Consider the following 18,863-nt stretch of genomic DNA (forward strand, 5'->3'; position numbering starts at 1 on the left):
CATAAGGCCACAGTCATGGCTGTGGACGCGGATTTCCTGCCAAAGCCTTTCGCAGGAAGTTCCTGCGCAAGAATCTGGGTGGGGCCCACTACAATGTATGTGAGAAATCCATTCCGTCCATCCGTTTTGAGATCTCATTTTAAGGCGTGCAACAAAAAATGAGGAGGATAAAAAACTTAAGTGGGTCACACGAGAGGGAAAATTAGGGAAAGAAATTTCTACCGTTGAAATCTACCCAGTTTCTACATGGATGTTTATATGTTATCTAAACCGTTTATAAGGTCATTGTCAATGGGATGAAGTGAAAAAAATATATATATATAGACTGATACAATAATTTTTTGGGCATAAGAATGCTTCAACGGTGCTCACTGAATGATCACTGTTTCCTCTCGTGTGTCCCACTTTAGTTCTATATACACCTAATTTGTGATCTCAACTTCTTAAATGATCTCGAAAAACGGATGGACGGATTGGATTTATCAAAAACATGTCGGTGGGCCCCACCCAGCATCCTTGCGCAGGAACTCCCTGCGAAAGGCTTTCGCAGGAAATCCGCGCCCCATGGTTGTGGTGCAGAGTGGTGCGATGTGTCTTTGACTTGGACACTTGTTTTTCTCTGCGTAGATGATGTCACGTCCATGGACAGAGAACTATCATGCCCTGACATAAGAATAAATGTATTGTCATACACCGAAATGTCATTAATGTGCCGTCTCACATGTACCTTGTGTATAATGGCTCTTATTAATCTCTCTCTCTCTGTTTCTCTTCTTCTTCTTCTTCTTCTTCTAATTTTAATTTTAATTTTTATTTTTATTTTTTTATGCTCTTTCTTCTAGAAAAATCAGATAAAGCAACTTGAGTTTGTGTAGGTAAGATCATGCATATACCTGGTCCAAGCCTTTCATCTTGGAGGAAAGCTATTGTAATCTTGAGGCAAAGTTGCTAAAAGACAGTGCATCAAGGATCTTCCTTATGGGGAAATTATGTTTTTAAGACAGCAATTGTAATATACATCAACTCTTCGTATAATATTTCTATTATTTCTTATATGTGATCTTTTCATTTTCTACTCTATCACTTTATTAAAATCAACAACGTCGGGCGAACCATGATGTTTGCATGCCATCCAAACCGTTTACTGGGTTATTATGAAGTTTCCAGTAGTAGCTGCTCAATCCCCACGGTTTCATGTGATATGGCCCACATTAGTTTTGGATAGACTTGATTTTTAGATGGAGTGGATTTGTCATGGGCATCTCTACAGCCCCACACAACTTGTAATCACAGGAACTTCCCGTGGCCAAGGGCACATGCAATCTATGCTCATAGTGGGCTGTAAAAGGGTGGGATTTTATTTCCAATTTACATTTCACCTTGAGTCCTCTCATGCAATTTTGCTGGCATAGATTGACTGTGCCCCCGGCTGTAGAAGTTCTTGCAGTCGGAAGCTATGTGGGCCCACAAAGATGCTCGTGACAAATCCACTCCACCGTCAGTTTTGCAAGATCACTATAGGACAAGAGCCTAAAAATCAGATAAATCCAAAACTCATGTTAGTCCACCACACACAGCGGTGGAAACAAAAACGTCTATTGTTGAAACCCTCTTGGAGCTGACCATGATGTTTATATACTATCTGGACCATGATGCATAACCACATGAGTTTTGGATCAAGCTGATTTTTAGATTCTTATCTGTTACAGAGGTAGGGAGTTTGTCAGGAGCAATCTTCATGATATGCCAATAACACCCTCTTTCCCTCCACCGACCCTACACATCTTCCTATTATAGGAACTTCTTGTGCCCTTAGGCATATATAGGCAATCCTACAGTGGTGCTGGGGCTGTCAGCGGTGGAGCCATCAGAGGGAGGACCACTCCTTGATAGACCAGTCATTAGTGGTGGTCAGGCTGTCAACCGTGGTCCTCACACTGGATTTCAGTAGAATGATTGCATACATTTTATTTGAATATTGAGGAAGATTGCGTCCAGCAGAGTGTTTGTCGCACCTCATTCAGTGTCAATAACAAAACATCACACATACATTTACGGGCATGAGATATTTTCCCGTGAAATAAAGATTTCTGTATGAAATGACAATGTTACTCCTTTTACTTTATATCTATCCATGCACATGACGCTTTTTCATGTATCTTGGTAATATAGTTAGTCAACATATCATCACCACGGATCCAATACGAGGGGTTGATTTTTAGGTGTCAATTTACAGATTACGATCAATTCGCCATCATGATATTACAGTCATGCTACTCGAAAATATCTCTGCTATGGTTGAAACACAAGCTGTCTGCCATTAAGCTAACAGCTTCATCTCTGAATTACATACAATATTTTTTATTTCCCGCTCACCTGCCACTTGTATTTAACATCTGAGCCATGCAAAAGTGGGCCCATATCATATAAATACCAAACTTCTATTGTCTAAGGAATTGCAAATCTTCCCTCCAATAAAGGGTTTTCTGTAAATACCTTGTATTTTTTACTTTTATAAATACTCGCTGTAGTTTCTTATATTTATAGATACTCCAGACATTTGGTGATTTTATTAATACCTCCTCCTGCAACATCTTGATGTTAATGGCAGTAGCTTTTTAGTTGGATGGCACTGTATTTGGTATGCAAAATGACCAAAATGCCATCATTGGACAAAATAAAATAACAAATTCAAAACATCATTAAGTAGGGAGGGTATTTTGGTAATTTCCTATATCAAATACACTACATTCGCCAAAAAGCCTACAGCCATTAACAAGAAGTTAGTGTGGGGGTATTTATAAATATTTATGGAGGGTATTTTTAAATATCAGAAAAATACGAGGTGATATTTATAAACGTTAGAAACTATAGGATAACTTATTTGTAAATAATTAAAAAAAAACAAACACTTCTATAAACGTGAGATGGTAGCTTGGATCCTTTGACCAAAAGCCTCACGAAAGTTATCATCTTCTGCCCGTGATTCCAAAGCAATTGCATTTTACAGCTTATGTATAACAGAAGAAGGGAAGACAACTACAAACATTTCATACCCTTAAGAGAGGAATCTTAATACATCCATAGAAAAATTAAAACACAAGAGATGGGAAGAATATGGTTTGCCAATGTTCCCATGCCTCATACAAAATCAACCGTAAAATAAGGATTCTAGATTCCTACTCTCTCCCACCCAATACACATATATCATATACAACACTACCTTCTTTAATCAAAACAAAACAAGCCCTATAACTCAATTTAAAACCAAAACCAAAACCACCCATTTAAGAAACCAAGTCCAAGTCCAACTCCAACTCAAAACCGTATAGATTTTCTTTAACACGTTCTTTTCTCACTGTTCTTGGAGTTCCTAAATCAAAGCCAAAACCAAGACCATCCCAAGAAGCCCTGGCCCTAGCCTAGTCCATACCTTTGTGGACCCAGACACCACCCACACCCTCACTTCATCGACCACTGGCCCGCACAGCGAGCTCTTATCGTCGGTCCTTGTATTGTAATACACGCTGTAAAATGCCACACGTGTTCTCTCGGCCCTCGCCTTGAACGTCAGATTTGCCGGCTGGTGGGTCATGTTTCCTATAGGCGAGTAATGTATGTTCTCTGCTTGGTCTCCTGCAAAGGCCATGACCGCCAGTGGTCGCTGGCATGAGTCGCCCGCCTGTCCTAAGGAGAAGCTTAGTTGGTACTGTTTCTCAGGTGTGGTCTCAACCATTTGGGAGATGATGCCCTCCTTCCCAGAAAGTAGCTCTACAGCACGCTTCCCCTGGGGAACTTCATAATGGTTGGAATCTATGTACCGGACAGCTCTGTTTGATTCAACAATCCAACCAGGCAGGGATGATGTCTCTTCATCGAGGTTTGTCGGAAGCAAGACGCCCAAGGAAGTGTTCTGGAACATCCACGGGCCTTCTTCAAAGTCGCCATTGATAACGGCATTGTCTGCAATGGAATTAGAGAAGCAATGGAAGCCGATGAGTAATCCGATCACTGCTAATGTTCTTGTCTGAGAATTAATAGGAGTGCACTGTGAAATATGCACGTGCAAATGTACACACACGCATGCACAGGCATACTACAAATGAGGTATTCGTGATGTCTAGATTGTATGTAGGGTGTGTTTGGATTTGCAAATGAATTGAATTGTAAAAGTCCAATTTAATCAAGAGGTAATGAGGATTCATACAATGGAAGTAGCCCCAAGATTGAGTTCCTGTCAAGTGATCTCGAAGCTGACCTAATTGCAATTTGGAGCAGCCTCAGATGCTGAGGAAGAAAATTGCAATTTGGTTTCCACTACCATCATCTAAGCTTTATTCCAGCTAACTGGGGTCAGCTACATGAATCTTGTTACGCCAGGCGAGTCAACCTACGACTCAGCCTGGTCAATGACCTGGTCACTGGCCGGTAGAACCAGGGATGTGCAGGAATCGAGTCTGGCTTCCCTAGTCAAAGAGTACTTGGTTGACCCATCCAAATCAAAACCGGCCTCGCAAGTCTTTAAGGGCAGATGTTTAAATTTTGAGAGAGATTCTTTAATTATTTTATAATAAAGAAAAATGAAAAATCATTTTTTGACCCGCCTGGTTAAATCACTGAGTCCCAGGTCGACTCGGTAGTGGTGACCAACCGAGTCCCGAGCCAAGTGAACACAGACAATATTTCCACTCTATCGTACTATTACAATTAAATTCAACAGTGCATCCAAACGCACCCAGCAAGTAAAAGTAAGCTTTATGGTAAACGAAGATAAATTTCAAATAATATGGAAAATGAGAAATTGGGACATGAAAGATAGTAAATGAGCAAAAATCAAAAGACACGACTGAAAGGATAATCTAACCCAGTCATTGCTTTCTAATCACATACATAACCTAATCCCTAATCCATGTGCACGATGTATACATATACACATTCAACACATGCATAAATGTCCAAACACATACATGAACATGATTAATGAACCATTCAATAACATGGGCCATATCCATGTGCATTTGTCATAAAAGGGAAATGGTTGATTCCAGATATCCAAACATGGCCCCTACATAGAACTCATGCATACGCGCACCCATTAGCAAAATGGCCACATCCGGACATCGAACACACGAATGATGGACTATAAGAAATTCCCCACTCGAAAGAAATAGGCCGCCCGTGCATAAACACGTGCCCATGTCATACATCAACATGATGGAGGTAATACGGTTGATTCCACACCACACCAGTGGGTGTGGCACATGCATCCACGGGAAGAAGTGTAACAGGGTTCAACGAGTCCGTGACTCGGACTGACTCATCTGATCTCAGAGTTGGACTCGCACGAATCAGGTGTGTAAGTTGGGGTGACTCATGGTGTCGAACCGTATGAATTATAGAGGACTCATACGAGTCTTAAATCCATGATGTGTGTGTATATACGTGAATGATGCTTTTATCTGTCACTCCGACTGGGAAGAAAAAGGGCCACATGTGCATGTACCATGCACGTCTTACACGCGGATATGAATGAAGTTCTATGGTTGGTCCTACGTAGAGTAGCCGGCCATGTATGCCGACTGAAAAAAGGGGAGTGCCTGTGTATAGAACTGTCATTATCATTTAAGCTTTATCTTAAATAATTAGGGCCCGCTGCATGAATCCTATTACGTTATTTCACTCCATCACGTGCGGAAACCATGCCCAAATATTTTTCTACTATATATATATATATATATATATATATATATATATATATATATATATATATATATATAATTAGGTGAGTTTTTACACACCTTTATATTTACGGAAGCGGATTGCGTCCTGCCCCCGCCTGGATGATAATCCAGGTAGGGCCTCTGTGGTGCCCACTGTGATGTATGGGTTTTATCACGCTGTCCATTTATTTTTCTATATTATTTTAAAATATGAGCTTAAAAATGAGGCATATCAAATCTCAAGTGGATCACACCATAGGAAGTAGCTAATATAAAGAAACCCACTTGACTGTGATGTTTATTTTCCATCCAACCTGTGTGGTCTACCTGAACCTTAGATCTGCCTCATTTTTGGGTTCCAATAAAATGGATGGATGGCGTGATAAAAACCAGATATCACAGTGGCCTCCACAGAGCTCAGCTTGGACGGATTATCATCAGGCAGGTATGACACAATCCGCTTCCTATGTTTAGGATGAAAAGAAAGTAGACAGCTACCATCCACCCTTCTAACATTGAATGCACCATAAATCTTTCGTAATTGCGGTACACATGCATGTATTATACATGAACATGATTGATTCCACATAGGCCGATGGGCCACATGTGCTCACAAGGGAAAAAAGCCACTTATCTCAAAGATAGCCACATGATTAAGCACTTGAGCCATACTCCTGTCCCAGCATAGGACCGTTTGTAAAATGGTAATGATTCTTCAATGGAATAACTGTCATTTTGGTACGGCAATCCAGGTCCCCGTTCCAACTGCTGTGGATGGAACATAGCTAAAAAATTTACACGGAGATGATGCTTGTAGCATCCTGGTTAGTCCTTTTGAATCTAAACCATTCGCTATTCTACTTTTAGCCATGTGCAAGATGAGCACTAAATGAATGGACAGTCAATAAAAAGTAGTCTAGATAAATTTGAGAAATAAATACTTAAGTGATGTTGGAAACCATATATATATATATATATATATATATATATATATATATATATATATACACACACACTTTTTTGGCTGAAACATAGTTACCTACTTAGTAAGTAGAAACTAAGAGAAGTTACTTGAGGCATAAGTAGCTTATATAAAGTAACTTACAATTCAAACACCTCCCTAAATTAATGGTGACAATTGCTCGGTCAACATGATTTTAGAGACATTTCAACGAGTTGGGACTCAATTTGAATTATTCGCATAGCTGTGCAACAGTCTCACATGCGATGAGGACAAGCCCCATCATTCTTAAAATTGTGATAACATAGAAGTCTTTTCAGACGCACTAGAGTTCATTTCCAACTAGAAAAAGAAGAGGTGTTAGGTGCACAAAGGACGAAATGTACTTACTTTATCTTGAACATTTGTTTATTCTAATACTCCACTCAAGCTGGAGAATGAAGAGCTAGTCCACCTTTTAATTGTTACGGATCCAATTAAAGCTGGGCCAATAATATTTAATTAAAATAAAATAAAAATCTGCAAGATGATTATATGAATCCCACCAACTTCTCTTGTGGCTAACCTAGTTTCCTACTCTTTTTGGGACCAGAAACGGATAGTACATAAATATTCACATGTTTTTATCGACCATGCCTTTATATGGGTTACACAGGATAAAATAATGGAGGACATTGGTGAGAGGGAAGCCCACCAAAGAAACTTCCAAAGTGAATATGGGTTCCATCATGTTGTGTTTATGTCATCCAACCCAATTTGTTGGCTCCACCCTATCGTGTATATGCCATCCAACCCAGTCATAATGTTCAATCCACTAGACCAAGGGACGCACGGAGACTCAGGCCATTCAAAAACTACAGGTGGGCCACAACGAGAGAATATACATGTTTTAGGCATGATTGTACATTGCCCCTTATGGTGTGTCCTGAATTTTAGATTGGGGACTCTTGGGATGTAGGGTGAACATAATGAGTGGCTAAGCAGTAGCACCAAATGCATGATTTGAATTTCACATGCCCATTATGGTGGGCTCACAAAGATCAAAAGTACAGTAATTACTATATGATTCAAACATATGGTGACTAGCTGATCCAGGGATGGGTGTGACGAGGTCGATAACCGTCTTCTTCAAGGGGATAACTACTCCAAATTTATGAAGCTTCTCCAGACTCCTCACAGAGATATCTCAAATCATGAGGAAAAATAAGAAAATAAATTTAAATTTAAAAAAAATTAAAATTTCATTGGTAGATATTTAATGTCTATGTCTCCCCATTATACTATTAATAAATAAATAAACTAAACCAAAATTCGCAATTACCAAAAATAGCAAAATTTAAACTTTAATAAAAATTCTAATTTAAAAAATTTAAAAAAAAAAAACTTCTAAAATCTAATTTTTAAAAATAAAATTCCAAATAAACTTTCACTAGAAGAGTCCTAGCATGATTAGGAGATGTTTCTAAAGAAAAGAAGAAAAATCTAAAACTTTAAAATTAAGAAAATATTAAAAATTCGGAATTACTAAAAAAAGTAATTTTTCCTTAAATTTTCATTTTTGAGCTGAAAGCGCGTATTTTCTGACGAAATGGATAGATGCGACCCACTTTTGTTGGTCATTTCACCTCAGATGGCCTGTTTCAGTAGAAATTGATAGGTTATGCGCCCCATAACGATACCCGGATCAAAAGTCATGGCGAATTCACGGTTCACCTTCTTTTGGTCCAACCATGCTAGGAAAACTAACCATCTTCCTCAAGGGGATAACTACTCCAAATTTATAGAGCTTCTCCAGACTCCTCACAGGATACCTCAAATTATGAGGAAAAATAAGAAAATAAAAATAAATTTAAAATTTCATTGGTAGATATTTAATGTCTGTGTCCCCGTTACACTATTAATAAATAAATAAACTAAACAAAATTCGTAATTACCAAAAATCGCAAAATTTTAACTTTAATAAAAATTCTAATTCTAAAATTTAAGAAAAAAAAAAAAAACTCTTCAAAAATCTAAGTTTTATAAATAAAAATTCCAAATAAACTTTCACTAGAAGAGTCCTAACACGATTAGGAGATGTTTCTAAAAAAAGAAGAAAAATCTAAAACTTTAAAATTAAAAAAATATTAAAAATTCGGAATTACTAAAAATAGTAATTTTTCCTTAAATTTTCGTTTTTGAGCTAAAAGCGCCTATTTTCTGACGAAACGGATATATGCGACCCACTTTTGTGGGTCATTTCACCTCGGATGGCCTGTTTCAGTAAAAATTGATAGGTTATGAGCCCCATAACGATACCCGGATCAAAAGTCATGCAAATTCACGGTTCACCTTCTTTTGGTCCAACCATGCTAGGAATGTATCCGTGCCACGTTCTAAATCACTAACGTATGCAATCATTGAAATGAAGTGAGTGTAAAAGATAATAGCATTTGAGTGAGAAATGATCCCATCTTACCTTTGGGTTTATCAGGGGTGAAAAGCTTCTTAATGGCAATGTTGTCGAGAATGGGCCCACAAGTGGGGTCATCTTCCATGCCTGTGTTCTTAAATGCCACACGTCCATCGTCTGACTCCGCCTGGAAGGCCCATGCGTACGAATCCCAGCCCTCCACGCTGTAAAGAGTCTGGAGATCAATGGTCTGAGATGCTGGATGGACAGATACGTTTAAAGATTCAAGTTGGGCACATGTCCTGGCAGCACTAAAGGTGATGGCGTAGGTGGACCCCTTCTCCACCTTAATATCTTGGCTCACCTCCGCATTGTTCCCAAGCCTCACAGCATGTAAACCTTGTACAGTAGTCAATTGAAAACACTATCAATGTTGATTTCATGGGCCAATAAGAACAAATCACTTACAGCCGGCTGCATGCAGCCCAAGCATGGCAATGGACCAGGCAGCCCAAAAAAGAAAGGCCCAAGGCCCGAGCCCAGAACGGACCAGACAACAGGCCCCGGGCCTGAACCCAATGTACCAGGGGAAAAAAAAAATCAGGGAAATTCAATTACAGGTGAGCCACACCATAGAAAAATGTTCACCACCCAAAACGTCTAAATTCATGAGTGGCCCAACCAGTTATTAGATCAGCCTTTGGTACGTCTGATGACATTGGATGGCTGGGACCATAATGTCTGCTCCATAGCACAGCAGAACAACGATAGATACACTCAATTTGGTCATTTTCATTCCCCAAGAAAAAGATTTTGACTTCAGCAAAGTTGAGTTATCGTCTGGCAAAACTAAACAATATAGTAGCTAAAAACACTCCTTTAAAAACTCATGTAGCAACGTACCTTGAGGAACAATGAGGAGCATTCCACCTTGTTTTTGGCCAGATTCAACCAGTTCAACAGTTCCATTTGAATTCCAGCCAGGAATAGTGGTGGGTCCTCCTTCTCCCAAAACCCCTTCTTTGAATCCATCTGATGGAGGCGTTTCGAAGTCCCCATTGCTCAACAAACCTGAAATTCAATACAAGCAGTCTATCTGATGTTATTAAGTAGAAAATAGAATGGGTGAGCATGCTGGCCCATCCACACCGTTCAGTACAAGGGGATTGCCAGCTGGTTGAAAAAAATAAAATTACAAAGATCATTCTAACCACCCATTCTGTTGTCCAAATCGTTTGTTATTATAAACTGTCCATCTAGAAATTAAGTCACCTTATTGATTCATGATTGGATGGTGGCCCATCCAAGAGATAGGAAATCAGCCGAATGGTCCGGATTGACGTGAACATGCCCAGATCTTGCCAAAGACAAGGGGTATGAGCATCTTCTTCATTAGATTGTTTGATTAACTAACTTTTGGATGTTCGACAAGGGCCCAAAAAATGCCACAGATAGGAGGTTTTTGGGACATCTGATTGGCGCTGAATTTTAGAGAAGTATCTTGTCCATGAGTGAAGCTATTAGCTATGTGTTGGACGGTCCAGACTGATCAAAGTTTATGAACTTTCACAGTCGTTAAAAGAAACCGATTGATTTTATTTATTAGTAAAAGCACATCCAAAATTAACTCAATCACCTAAAGACCTCTTTGGATACAGGAATAATTTCAGATTGATTTAATATACTTATGAAATTGAAATTATATATATATATATATCTGAGATTAGGCACTTGAGATTAGCAACATTAGTGCCATACAGCCACTTTACGGTGGATGAAGCTGAGGATACTTTTAGATTGAAGAAAAAGGGGTTTTACGTAATACCTCATAAATAAGTGGGTATTTACAGATACCCACATCTAAAAAATCAGTCTGCAGCTAACTACTTCAATAATTTACAGTTTGCTTTTAGTGCTCGTTTGGGAGCTCGGATTTGGAATTCATTGGAATCCAAAGCACAATTACATTGGAATCAAGGTGATTCCTAATTCTCACACACACACACGTGTGTGTGTGATATTTGATAGAATGATTACCATGAGCTCATTAGAATATATACTTTGGCTAAAAAGGGGGAAAAAAAAAAGGGCCTTGGATGGGCCAGACATGCAAGGATCACAAACACCCAACTCATTGTGGTTTTTTAACCGTCTATTTAGATATCTAATGTTTGAATGATTTAAATCATTCTATTGATATAATTTGAGTGTTGTAGTCAATAATTAATTTGCCTTGAGCATTGGGTCCAATGAATTCTCGAAGAAAAGGTCCACACTCCAAATTCAAGGAAAGACATTTTCTTTTTTATTACACAATCATCTCAGTATTTTGCTTAAATTTCAAAACACATGAAAAAGATAGATTTAAAATACCTCCAATTTCATTTACCCTCTAATCAAAGGCTGATTACCAAATCTCATGTGCCAAACGGGGTGTTAATAGAAGTAAATGAAAAGAATTATTTTTTTTAGAAAATGATCTAAATACCCTCAGTCCAAAATTTTTGCCTCTTCACTAGTTAGGCTGGACGCATGTGTGCGTAAATTTCTATTAATTGTCCACTTGTTTTCTATGTGTGGCCCACCTAATGATCACAGATTCCTAATTCAATCTTCGGTTGAATCACGTCCGCTAGGGTGTTTCCCTTGAGGAGGAACCGGTTTGGCCCAAGATCTTGTTTTAGCAATCCGTTTGGTTGGTCATCCGTTTAAGGGCCACAAATCTTGTTCTAGAAACATCCGTTTGGTAGGACGCACGGAAGGGTCATTCTGCATTCAATGAGATAGAAAACAATCAACCCTTTGATGGGTAAGATTTCGCCATCATTGTTTGACTAAAGGGACAAATTCAGGTTGGATGGCACCCATGTCCGCAGCCCTTCGTTGAATCCACGTCCACCTTCCAAATGGATTTGTCTCACTTAGGTCTGTAACATGTACTCTTATATCATTAAACCGTGGGCCTCACTTGCAGCTGCTTCTGTACGTAGAAACCCAAAACGTTATCCACCAAACCAAGAAAAAATTAACATAGTAGACTCTTACCTTTCGTGTTTTTTTTTTTTTTTTTTCTTTCTTATCTTGCTGAAAACTTAAGTCACGAAAGTAAATTTTTCAAGTATGAAAAGAGAGTTTTGAATAAAAATACTCCTAATTTTTAGATAAAAGTAACTGAAAAAGTAAAAATATTTTCGCTTTTATTGATTTATCGGTGTAGGTAGAGGTTTAGATTGATAGGTTAAGTTTGTTCAGGTCGAAAAAAGATAAGTGGATGGAAGGTTGTGTCTATACCCAAGACAGCATCATAGAGAGCTGTGGGCTACAGAAGTTTTGGATCAAGCTGATATTTGTGTATACCCTTTATCCATGTTTGAGTGTCCTTGTGAACAGGTTGGATGATAAATAAACGTCACTGTGGACCGTAGGAAGGTTCCGACGGTGGACATCCATATCCCCACTGTTTCGTGTGGTAGGGTCCACTTGAGTATTGGATATACTAAATCCCTAAAATGAGCTGAAAAACCAGGCGGACGGCGTGCATAAGCCACATACATTCGTTATGGCCCAGCAGAGTAAACTCGGTACGATAAAGCGTACTGGCTTACCCAACACGTAATCGGATTTCTCCGACCAGTACTTCACGGATACGACCAGCCTATCATAATGCCCGTCCGTAAAAAAATAATATCAATGGTACATATCATAATGCCCGTCCATCAAAAATCATATCAATGGCACAATCTTCTCCATCACTTATGTTAAGTTATTAAATTTCCCGTACTGAACGTGGGCGGCTATCCATTTTGATTTATACCGTTCATTTGCAGGCCATTGATTAGATCACGATGATATGATCTCTGTCTATTTGAACCATCGCCATCAACAGCAAGGGCACCAAGATCGACGGTCCCAAATTGCATTCCTGAATGAGACAGCTGGTCTCTGTTCCAGACTCTTCCCACACGAGGCTACGAACACCCCCTTGGGTCCCTTTGGTGGGCTCCCCAAAGGGAGCCGTTTGCCGGGTCATTTTTTACTATAGGCATGACTTTTCATCAACCTTTCTCTTTTGATCGAACAAATCTATCTTATCAATTTAAACCTTTATTTTGATGGACAAATCAATAAAAATAAAAATACTTCTATTTTTTTTTAACCATTTTTACTTGAAAATTATGAGTATTTTTGTCTAAAATTCTCTTTTTATACCCGAAAAAGCTATTTTCAACTGTTAAAAAAGTAAAAAAAATAAAAACCACATAAAAGGTAAGCGTCTACTGTGCTAATTTTTTCCCCGCAAGCCCTACTTGCGAATTTGGTTTCACAGGATAGAGACACCATCCGTCCCATGCAGGATTAGGCCCATATGGAGTTCATGGTTTTTGTGATCCGAACCATTGATCAAAATGCAAACATAGTGGATTGGGATGCTTCAGAAAATCTCCCAGATTGGAAGATCGTACCCTTCTATTTCTGCACAACTTTTGTACTGAACGTGACCATCGATATTGTCTCTCCAAACATATTGTGAGCCAAGGCATTAAAAGTTTCTAATCTTCTAATCTCTACGCGTTACCCATCCAAGACGGTGCACATCAAACCAACGGCTTAGATCACCGAAGAATGGGACCACTGCACGGCATCATGTGACTATGAAAAGCTAGGATTATCTTTGCACAAGACCCAGTATTCCTCCCAGCCCATACTCGAGTAAAGAACAGGATAAATGGGAGATATTTTTGACGGGTAAGCAGAAAACATACAAGGGTTCACAGTCAACATAAAAAATGGCTCAAACAAAAATAAAAAAAAAAGCGTTCGAACCCTCTGATCTTGATCATTTTCTGCTAAACCCACGACCATAGGAAGAATCATATGATCAACGGTCCTGATCACAGAAATGTTGTCCCACATGCACAGAATCATAGGCGTCAGTAAACAGGAGGTATGGTGATGAACCCAGGAACAAAACAAAAATTAGAAAGGCCCCAGCTGGACTTCTCAAGTGATCATCTTCGCAATTTTTTAAGAATGAAAAGGAAAATGATTTTGTCACGCGTAAGTAGCAAGGCACTGGTACGACAGACATGCCTCATCATTTCACCCAGGTGCCACTATCGATATCTTCCGGCAAATCTTGGCCTGGCCTCACCCAAGATGGTGCGTCCCTCACCGTGGGGCCCACCTTGATGTATGTATTATGTATCCACGTCGCCCATCCGTTTTTCCAGATCATTTTAGGCTTTTTCCCAAAATTGAAGCAGATCCAATTACCAGGTGGACCATACCGTAAGAAACAGTGGTGATTGACCGTCTTACCATTAAAAACTTCTTAGGGCGCAGCTTAATGTTTCCGTAGTGTTTATTTACCATCCAATCTGTCGATAAGGCCCCGAAAGCCTGAATGAAGGGAAAAAACAAATATCATCTTGATCCAAAACTTTTGTAGCCCATTAATGGTCAATCACAACTGTTTTTTTATGAATGGTCCACCTGATAATTCGATCTGCTTTATTTTTGAAATAATTCTATAAAATGATCTGAAAAAACGGATGGACAGCTTGGATGCGTAATACATATATCAAGGTGGACCCCACGTTAAGGGCCGCACTGGGTGAGGCGGGGGTCTCACCTAATCCGCTCTCGTCTACCATGTGGACCGAAAGTAGATTGGCCCACTCTCCAAAAAAACACTGGTCGGTGGATCTGGTACATTGCTTTTCTTCAGTTTCTTTTCTTTTCTTTTCTTTTTTTTTGTTTTTTCTACCGTCATTGCTAAGCCATCAGATGAAGCGTTCGATCGAACACAGAGCGCGCCTGTTGAGCCACACCCATACCACGTGTATGGATGACAGCGGGCTCTACATTTATGTCCATCATGTCCTATCACAGTCCGCGTGAAAGAGAACCACAAACATTCCGTTCTGTACAGAATGGCAAATATCGCGTATTATCACGATATTATTGCAAGATTTTCAAGTATCGGTGGTTTTCAGTTCAGTGATTTTATTCTATAATATACCATATTAATGCGAAAATCACATATAATTTTAGCTAACTCATAAATAATTATATAGTTTTAGATCATCATTTCCGAGCGAGATTTTACCCTAAATCCCGAGATAAGCTTCATATTTTGAAAACTCCCGAGAAACTCACGAAACGATATGTGCCATTGCGCTCGAGCAAGGGAACACTCTGGTGCGCAAACAAACAACACGAACGACGTGTACCAAGCGTCGTTTTCTAATATTCGGGTGCCACCGTTACAGATCCAACTGGATTCGCGCGTGTGGACAAGCCAAATGACGCTCGCACCGCATGGGCCAATGTAGCAGGCATGTGACAGATCCATACCGTTTATTAAGTAGATCCTGTAATATGCTTGCATTCGTCCATAAACCTGACCAGTTTCTTCATTTGCCAAGCCAGGGCCTAGGACTACGGAATCGGAATCGTCTACACCCGTTCGCGGCGTGGACACAAAGAAAGGTTGAAAAAGATCTACACCCGTTCACACTCCATCAAGGATCCGGTATTACGGCACACGTATAAGAGGCTGGGGCCGTTCATCAAGTACTGTGCGCTGTGAAAGTGGCCTTGTACAAACATCAGGCACTACAATCCTCAACGGAGCCACGCACGTACCTTGAATTCGGACCATTTCAACCTCTATCTGACAAGTTGCATCTGTCTGCTGTACTAACCAACTTTTGGAAGCCTGCATTACACGGTACCCTACCTGATGAGTGGCTCAGATCTCTAACATGTGTACCATCTGTCCAGATCTGCGACACATGTCCTGCCCCATCACCTGAGGGACCCACACTAAATGGCCTGAGCCAGTGCCTCATGGTCAAACCGTAGTAATCTTAAATCCCCACTTTGGAAGGAAAACAAATAAAGGTTGTCTTCCCATCAGATAAACGTCCAATGGATACCACCAAACGGACGAAACGGACAGCCCAAATGAAATCGTTTGACATCTCTTCATCTTTCTTCTTTTTTTTGGGTTAGCTTGTTAGTACACACCCATGTCAGTACACACACTCCATGTTAGCCACCCCCGCTAGGGATCGATACCAAGACCTCGAGAGTTGAAACGAGGTATCTCATATTCAAAGAGATGTCCGTCAATCGGACGTTTTCAGGAACATCCAATGCTGTAGCTTTTGATGACTGGACCAGTCTATTTAAGGGGCACAGCTCATACACGGTAGGAGCTATCAGATGAACGGCCCCGATCTCGTACACAAGTGGGAGAGTAGGATTTACCTACACTCGCAGTTAGCCATCACATAATTCGCGTTTCTAAAAGCCTGCTACCACAGTTGTACGCTTTCAACAGCCCACTTTTTGATGAAATTCAGAGGCCCTGCTTATCAAGAATCCAATAAAGTGGAATTCCAGGGTCCCGAGCATCAGCAACCGCTAATGTTTGATGATTCTGCGCATCAAATTTCTACACAAGTGTGGACATATTTCAGTGATCCAAACCGTTGATGTCATAGATCTGACGGTGGAAATTTAGATTCCACATTTGAATATTTTTCTTTGGGTATTGATCATTTCAAACCGTCTTTCTTGTAGGCCATTTATCTAATGGTAGCCCCCATCAGCCACATATCTCATCAGATCGACTGTCTAAATCATCAAACCACGGGCACATATGTACATAATATGTGTAGCAAACCATACGTTAGCATCGTATTTTCTCCTTGATGGTGTTGAGTGGGCACGAATCCTCCACAACACCTGTTTTATGCAGCGTGTAAAACACACAAGTTCAGTGGAGTCTGCTAGTTGTATATGTAAAATCCACCCCGTCCATCAGGTTCTACCCTCCCTTCTAGAATTCGGGATTAAAATCATCCAGATCTACAACTCAGGTGGGCCACACCACAGGGAATAACGAGGAGAGTAAGCCAACTGTAGGTATCTGCGTGGGGCCACCATGGAGTGTATGGTTCATCAAACCAGTTGATCAGGTGTAACTCAACAGGATGAAGTGAAGATACAAAAATCAGACTGACCCAAAACTCTGGCTGGCCAAACCACTTCAATTTAGTGGTCTTAGGAGCAATTTTACATTGTTCCCATTGGTGTGGTCCACAGGAGTCGTTTCATCAGCTGATATTTTGTGTATACGGTTAAAATAAGGGTTCTCACTTGATGGACGGAGTGGATTTACACATACAACATGTTGGAGCGAACAGAGCTTGATGGTGCTGCAGACTATTCCGGTCCATGTTTAGTACACTCGCTCGAGTGCACTTTCAAAGTGGAGCCAGCTCATAGTAGAAAACGACGCACACGTGCAAAAGACCTCATCCGCTCGTCAGATGAGTCCGCAATGCAGAGGCTACATCTAAGAAAACTAGGCCTGTGTGAAACAGGTGGACAACTCATAACAGCTAAGAAAAATTGACCGATGGTTTATAATCTACATACGTGTGGCCTACGTTGCTGTATTATATCCCTGATTTCAGATGCATAGAAACTACACAGTGAGGATGGCATGAAGAGCCTGTCCGATCTTACACGCGTAAGTCTTACCCACGTGTGGAGCAAGTGCACTCGTGCTAGTGCAATTAGCTTTTCACCTCATCTTTTTGCTTGCGGTCCACATTCAGCATACTGATATGGCCCGCCTGATGAGCGGACCTGCCTGAACACGGCAGACCACCTTATAAACCCCTTAGATGTCCCAACCACGTGAAAAGTTGGCACGTGTGCCTGATAAGGTGCGTGCGGAGGAGCTAGCACTTACCTTCAATAAAAGAAAGTCACGATGATGTATCATCACACACTTGCAATTAAGAAGGAGAGAGCGTGAGAGTCATTGAACCAAATATTTCCGTTTAAAAAAAATAAAAAATGCCGACACAAACGCTGTAAGAAAAGACGAATCTAAATTTATATAAAAAACGAAACGAAACGAAACGAAACAGAGAGGGAAAAATCTGGCCTGATGTTTTTTTTTTTTTTTTCTTGAGGGAGAGGGGTTTGATATTTCCGGAAGAAAATCATATATTCCACAATGCCATCTCAGAAATGAGGAGAGAATGTAGAGAAGAGAAGAAGGAAAGAAGAGCGTACCGTCGTCCGCGAAGGCAACAGATAAACGAGCAATGACGAGCAGAGATATATACATCCAGCTTCTCCGAGTCGAGAGCCGAGCCATCTCTCTCTCTCTCTCTCTCTCTTTCTCTCTTCCACTCCTTGGAGCGAGTGGAGAATACGCTTTTTATCACTGCATTCAGCTTTTCTGGCTTTATTTTCGAATTAAATAAAGGGATTTTAATCGGGGGAAATGTATATCCCGCCGCAGTACTCTCTCCACACGTGCCAACGAATTCGGGTTTTTTATAATCTTTTGTGGCGCAAATGAGTCGTGTCCCAATGGGTGGACCCCCGAACCATTTACTAACTGAGTCTACTCATTAAAATTTCAAATCGAAGTTACCCATGGAAGAAAATAAGCACTGATTATAAATTACTTTTATATTTTTACAGTAGTTATACTGTACTGCTAGAATTGTAATGATAGTATTTTTATATTATTTCAATGTTACGTTATGATCAAAATAAATTAATATGGCTGAAAATATTTTTACAATTATTATGAAAAAAAGGGTAACGATTGGGGATTATCTTTTCTTTCTTTAGCGCATTTGCATTTGACCGGCCATCCGCTTATTTGATTTAGATTTAATTGTGTTAAAAGTCTAATAAAAGAAATAATTTGTTTTTACTATAAAAAACTGCTCACTATCAAACATGCCTAAGA

At 40.0% G+C, this 18,863-nt stretch overlaps 1 protein-coding gene across 1 annotated transcript; it reads right to left on the reverse strand.

Annotated features, from left to right (window-relative positions):
- Positions 1 to 3,030: 3,030 nt before the first annotated feature.
- Positions 3,031 to 18,335, reverse strand: LOC131245567 (protein DUF642 L-GALACTONO-1,4-LACTONE-RESPONSIVE GENE 2-like). Its single transcript, XM_058245120.1, has 4 exons — positions 18,173 to 18,335; positions 9,977 to 10,144; positions 9,140 to 9,472; positions 3,031 to 3,963 (listed from the first exon to the last, which is right to left on the reverse strand). The coding sequence occupies exons 1-4, from the start codon at positions 18,255 to 18,257 to the stop codon at positions 3,374 to 3,376; spliced, it is 1,176 nt and encodes a 391-aa protein (XP_058101103.1). The 5' UTR covers positions 18,258 to 18,335; the 3' UTR covers positions 3,031 to 3,373.
- Positions 18,336 to 18,863: the final 528 nt, after the last annotated feature.

Source organism: Magnolia sinica, chromosome 5 (assembly GCF_029962835.1).
Source record: "Magnolia sinica isolate HGM2019 chromosome 5, MsV1, whole genome shotgun sequence".
Lineage (NCBI taxonomy): Eukaryota > Viridiplantae > Streptophyta > Magnoliopsida > Magnoliales > Magnoliaceae > Magnolia > Magnolia sinica.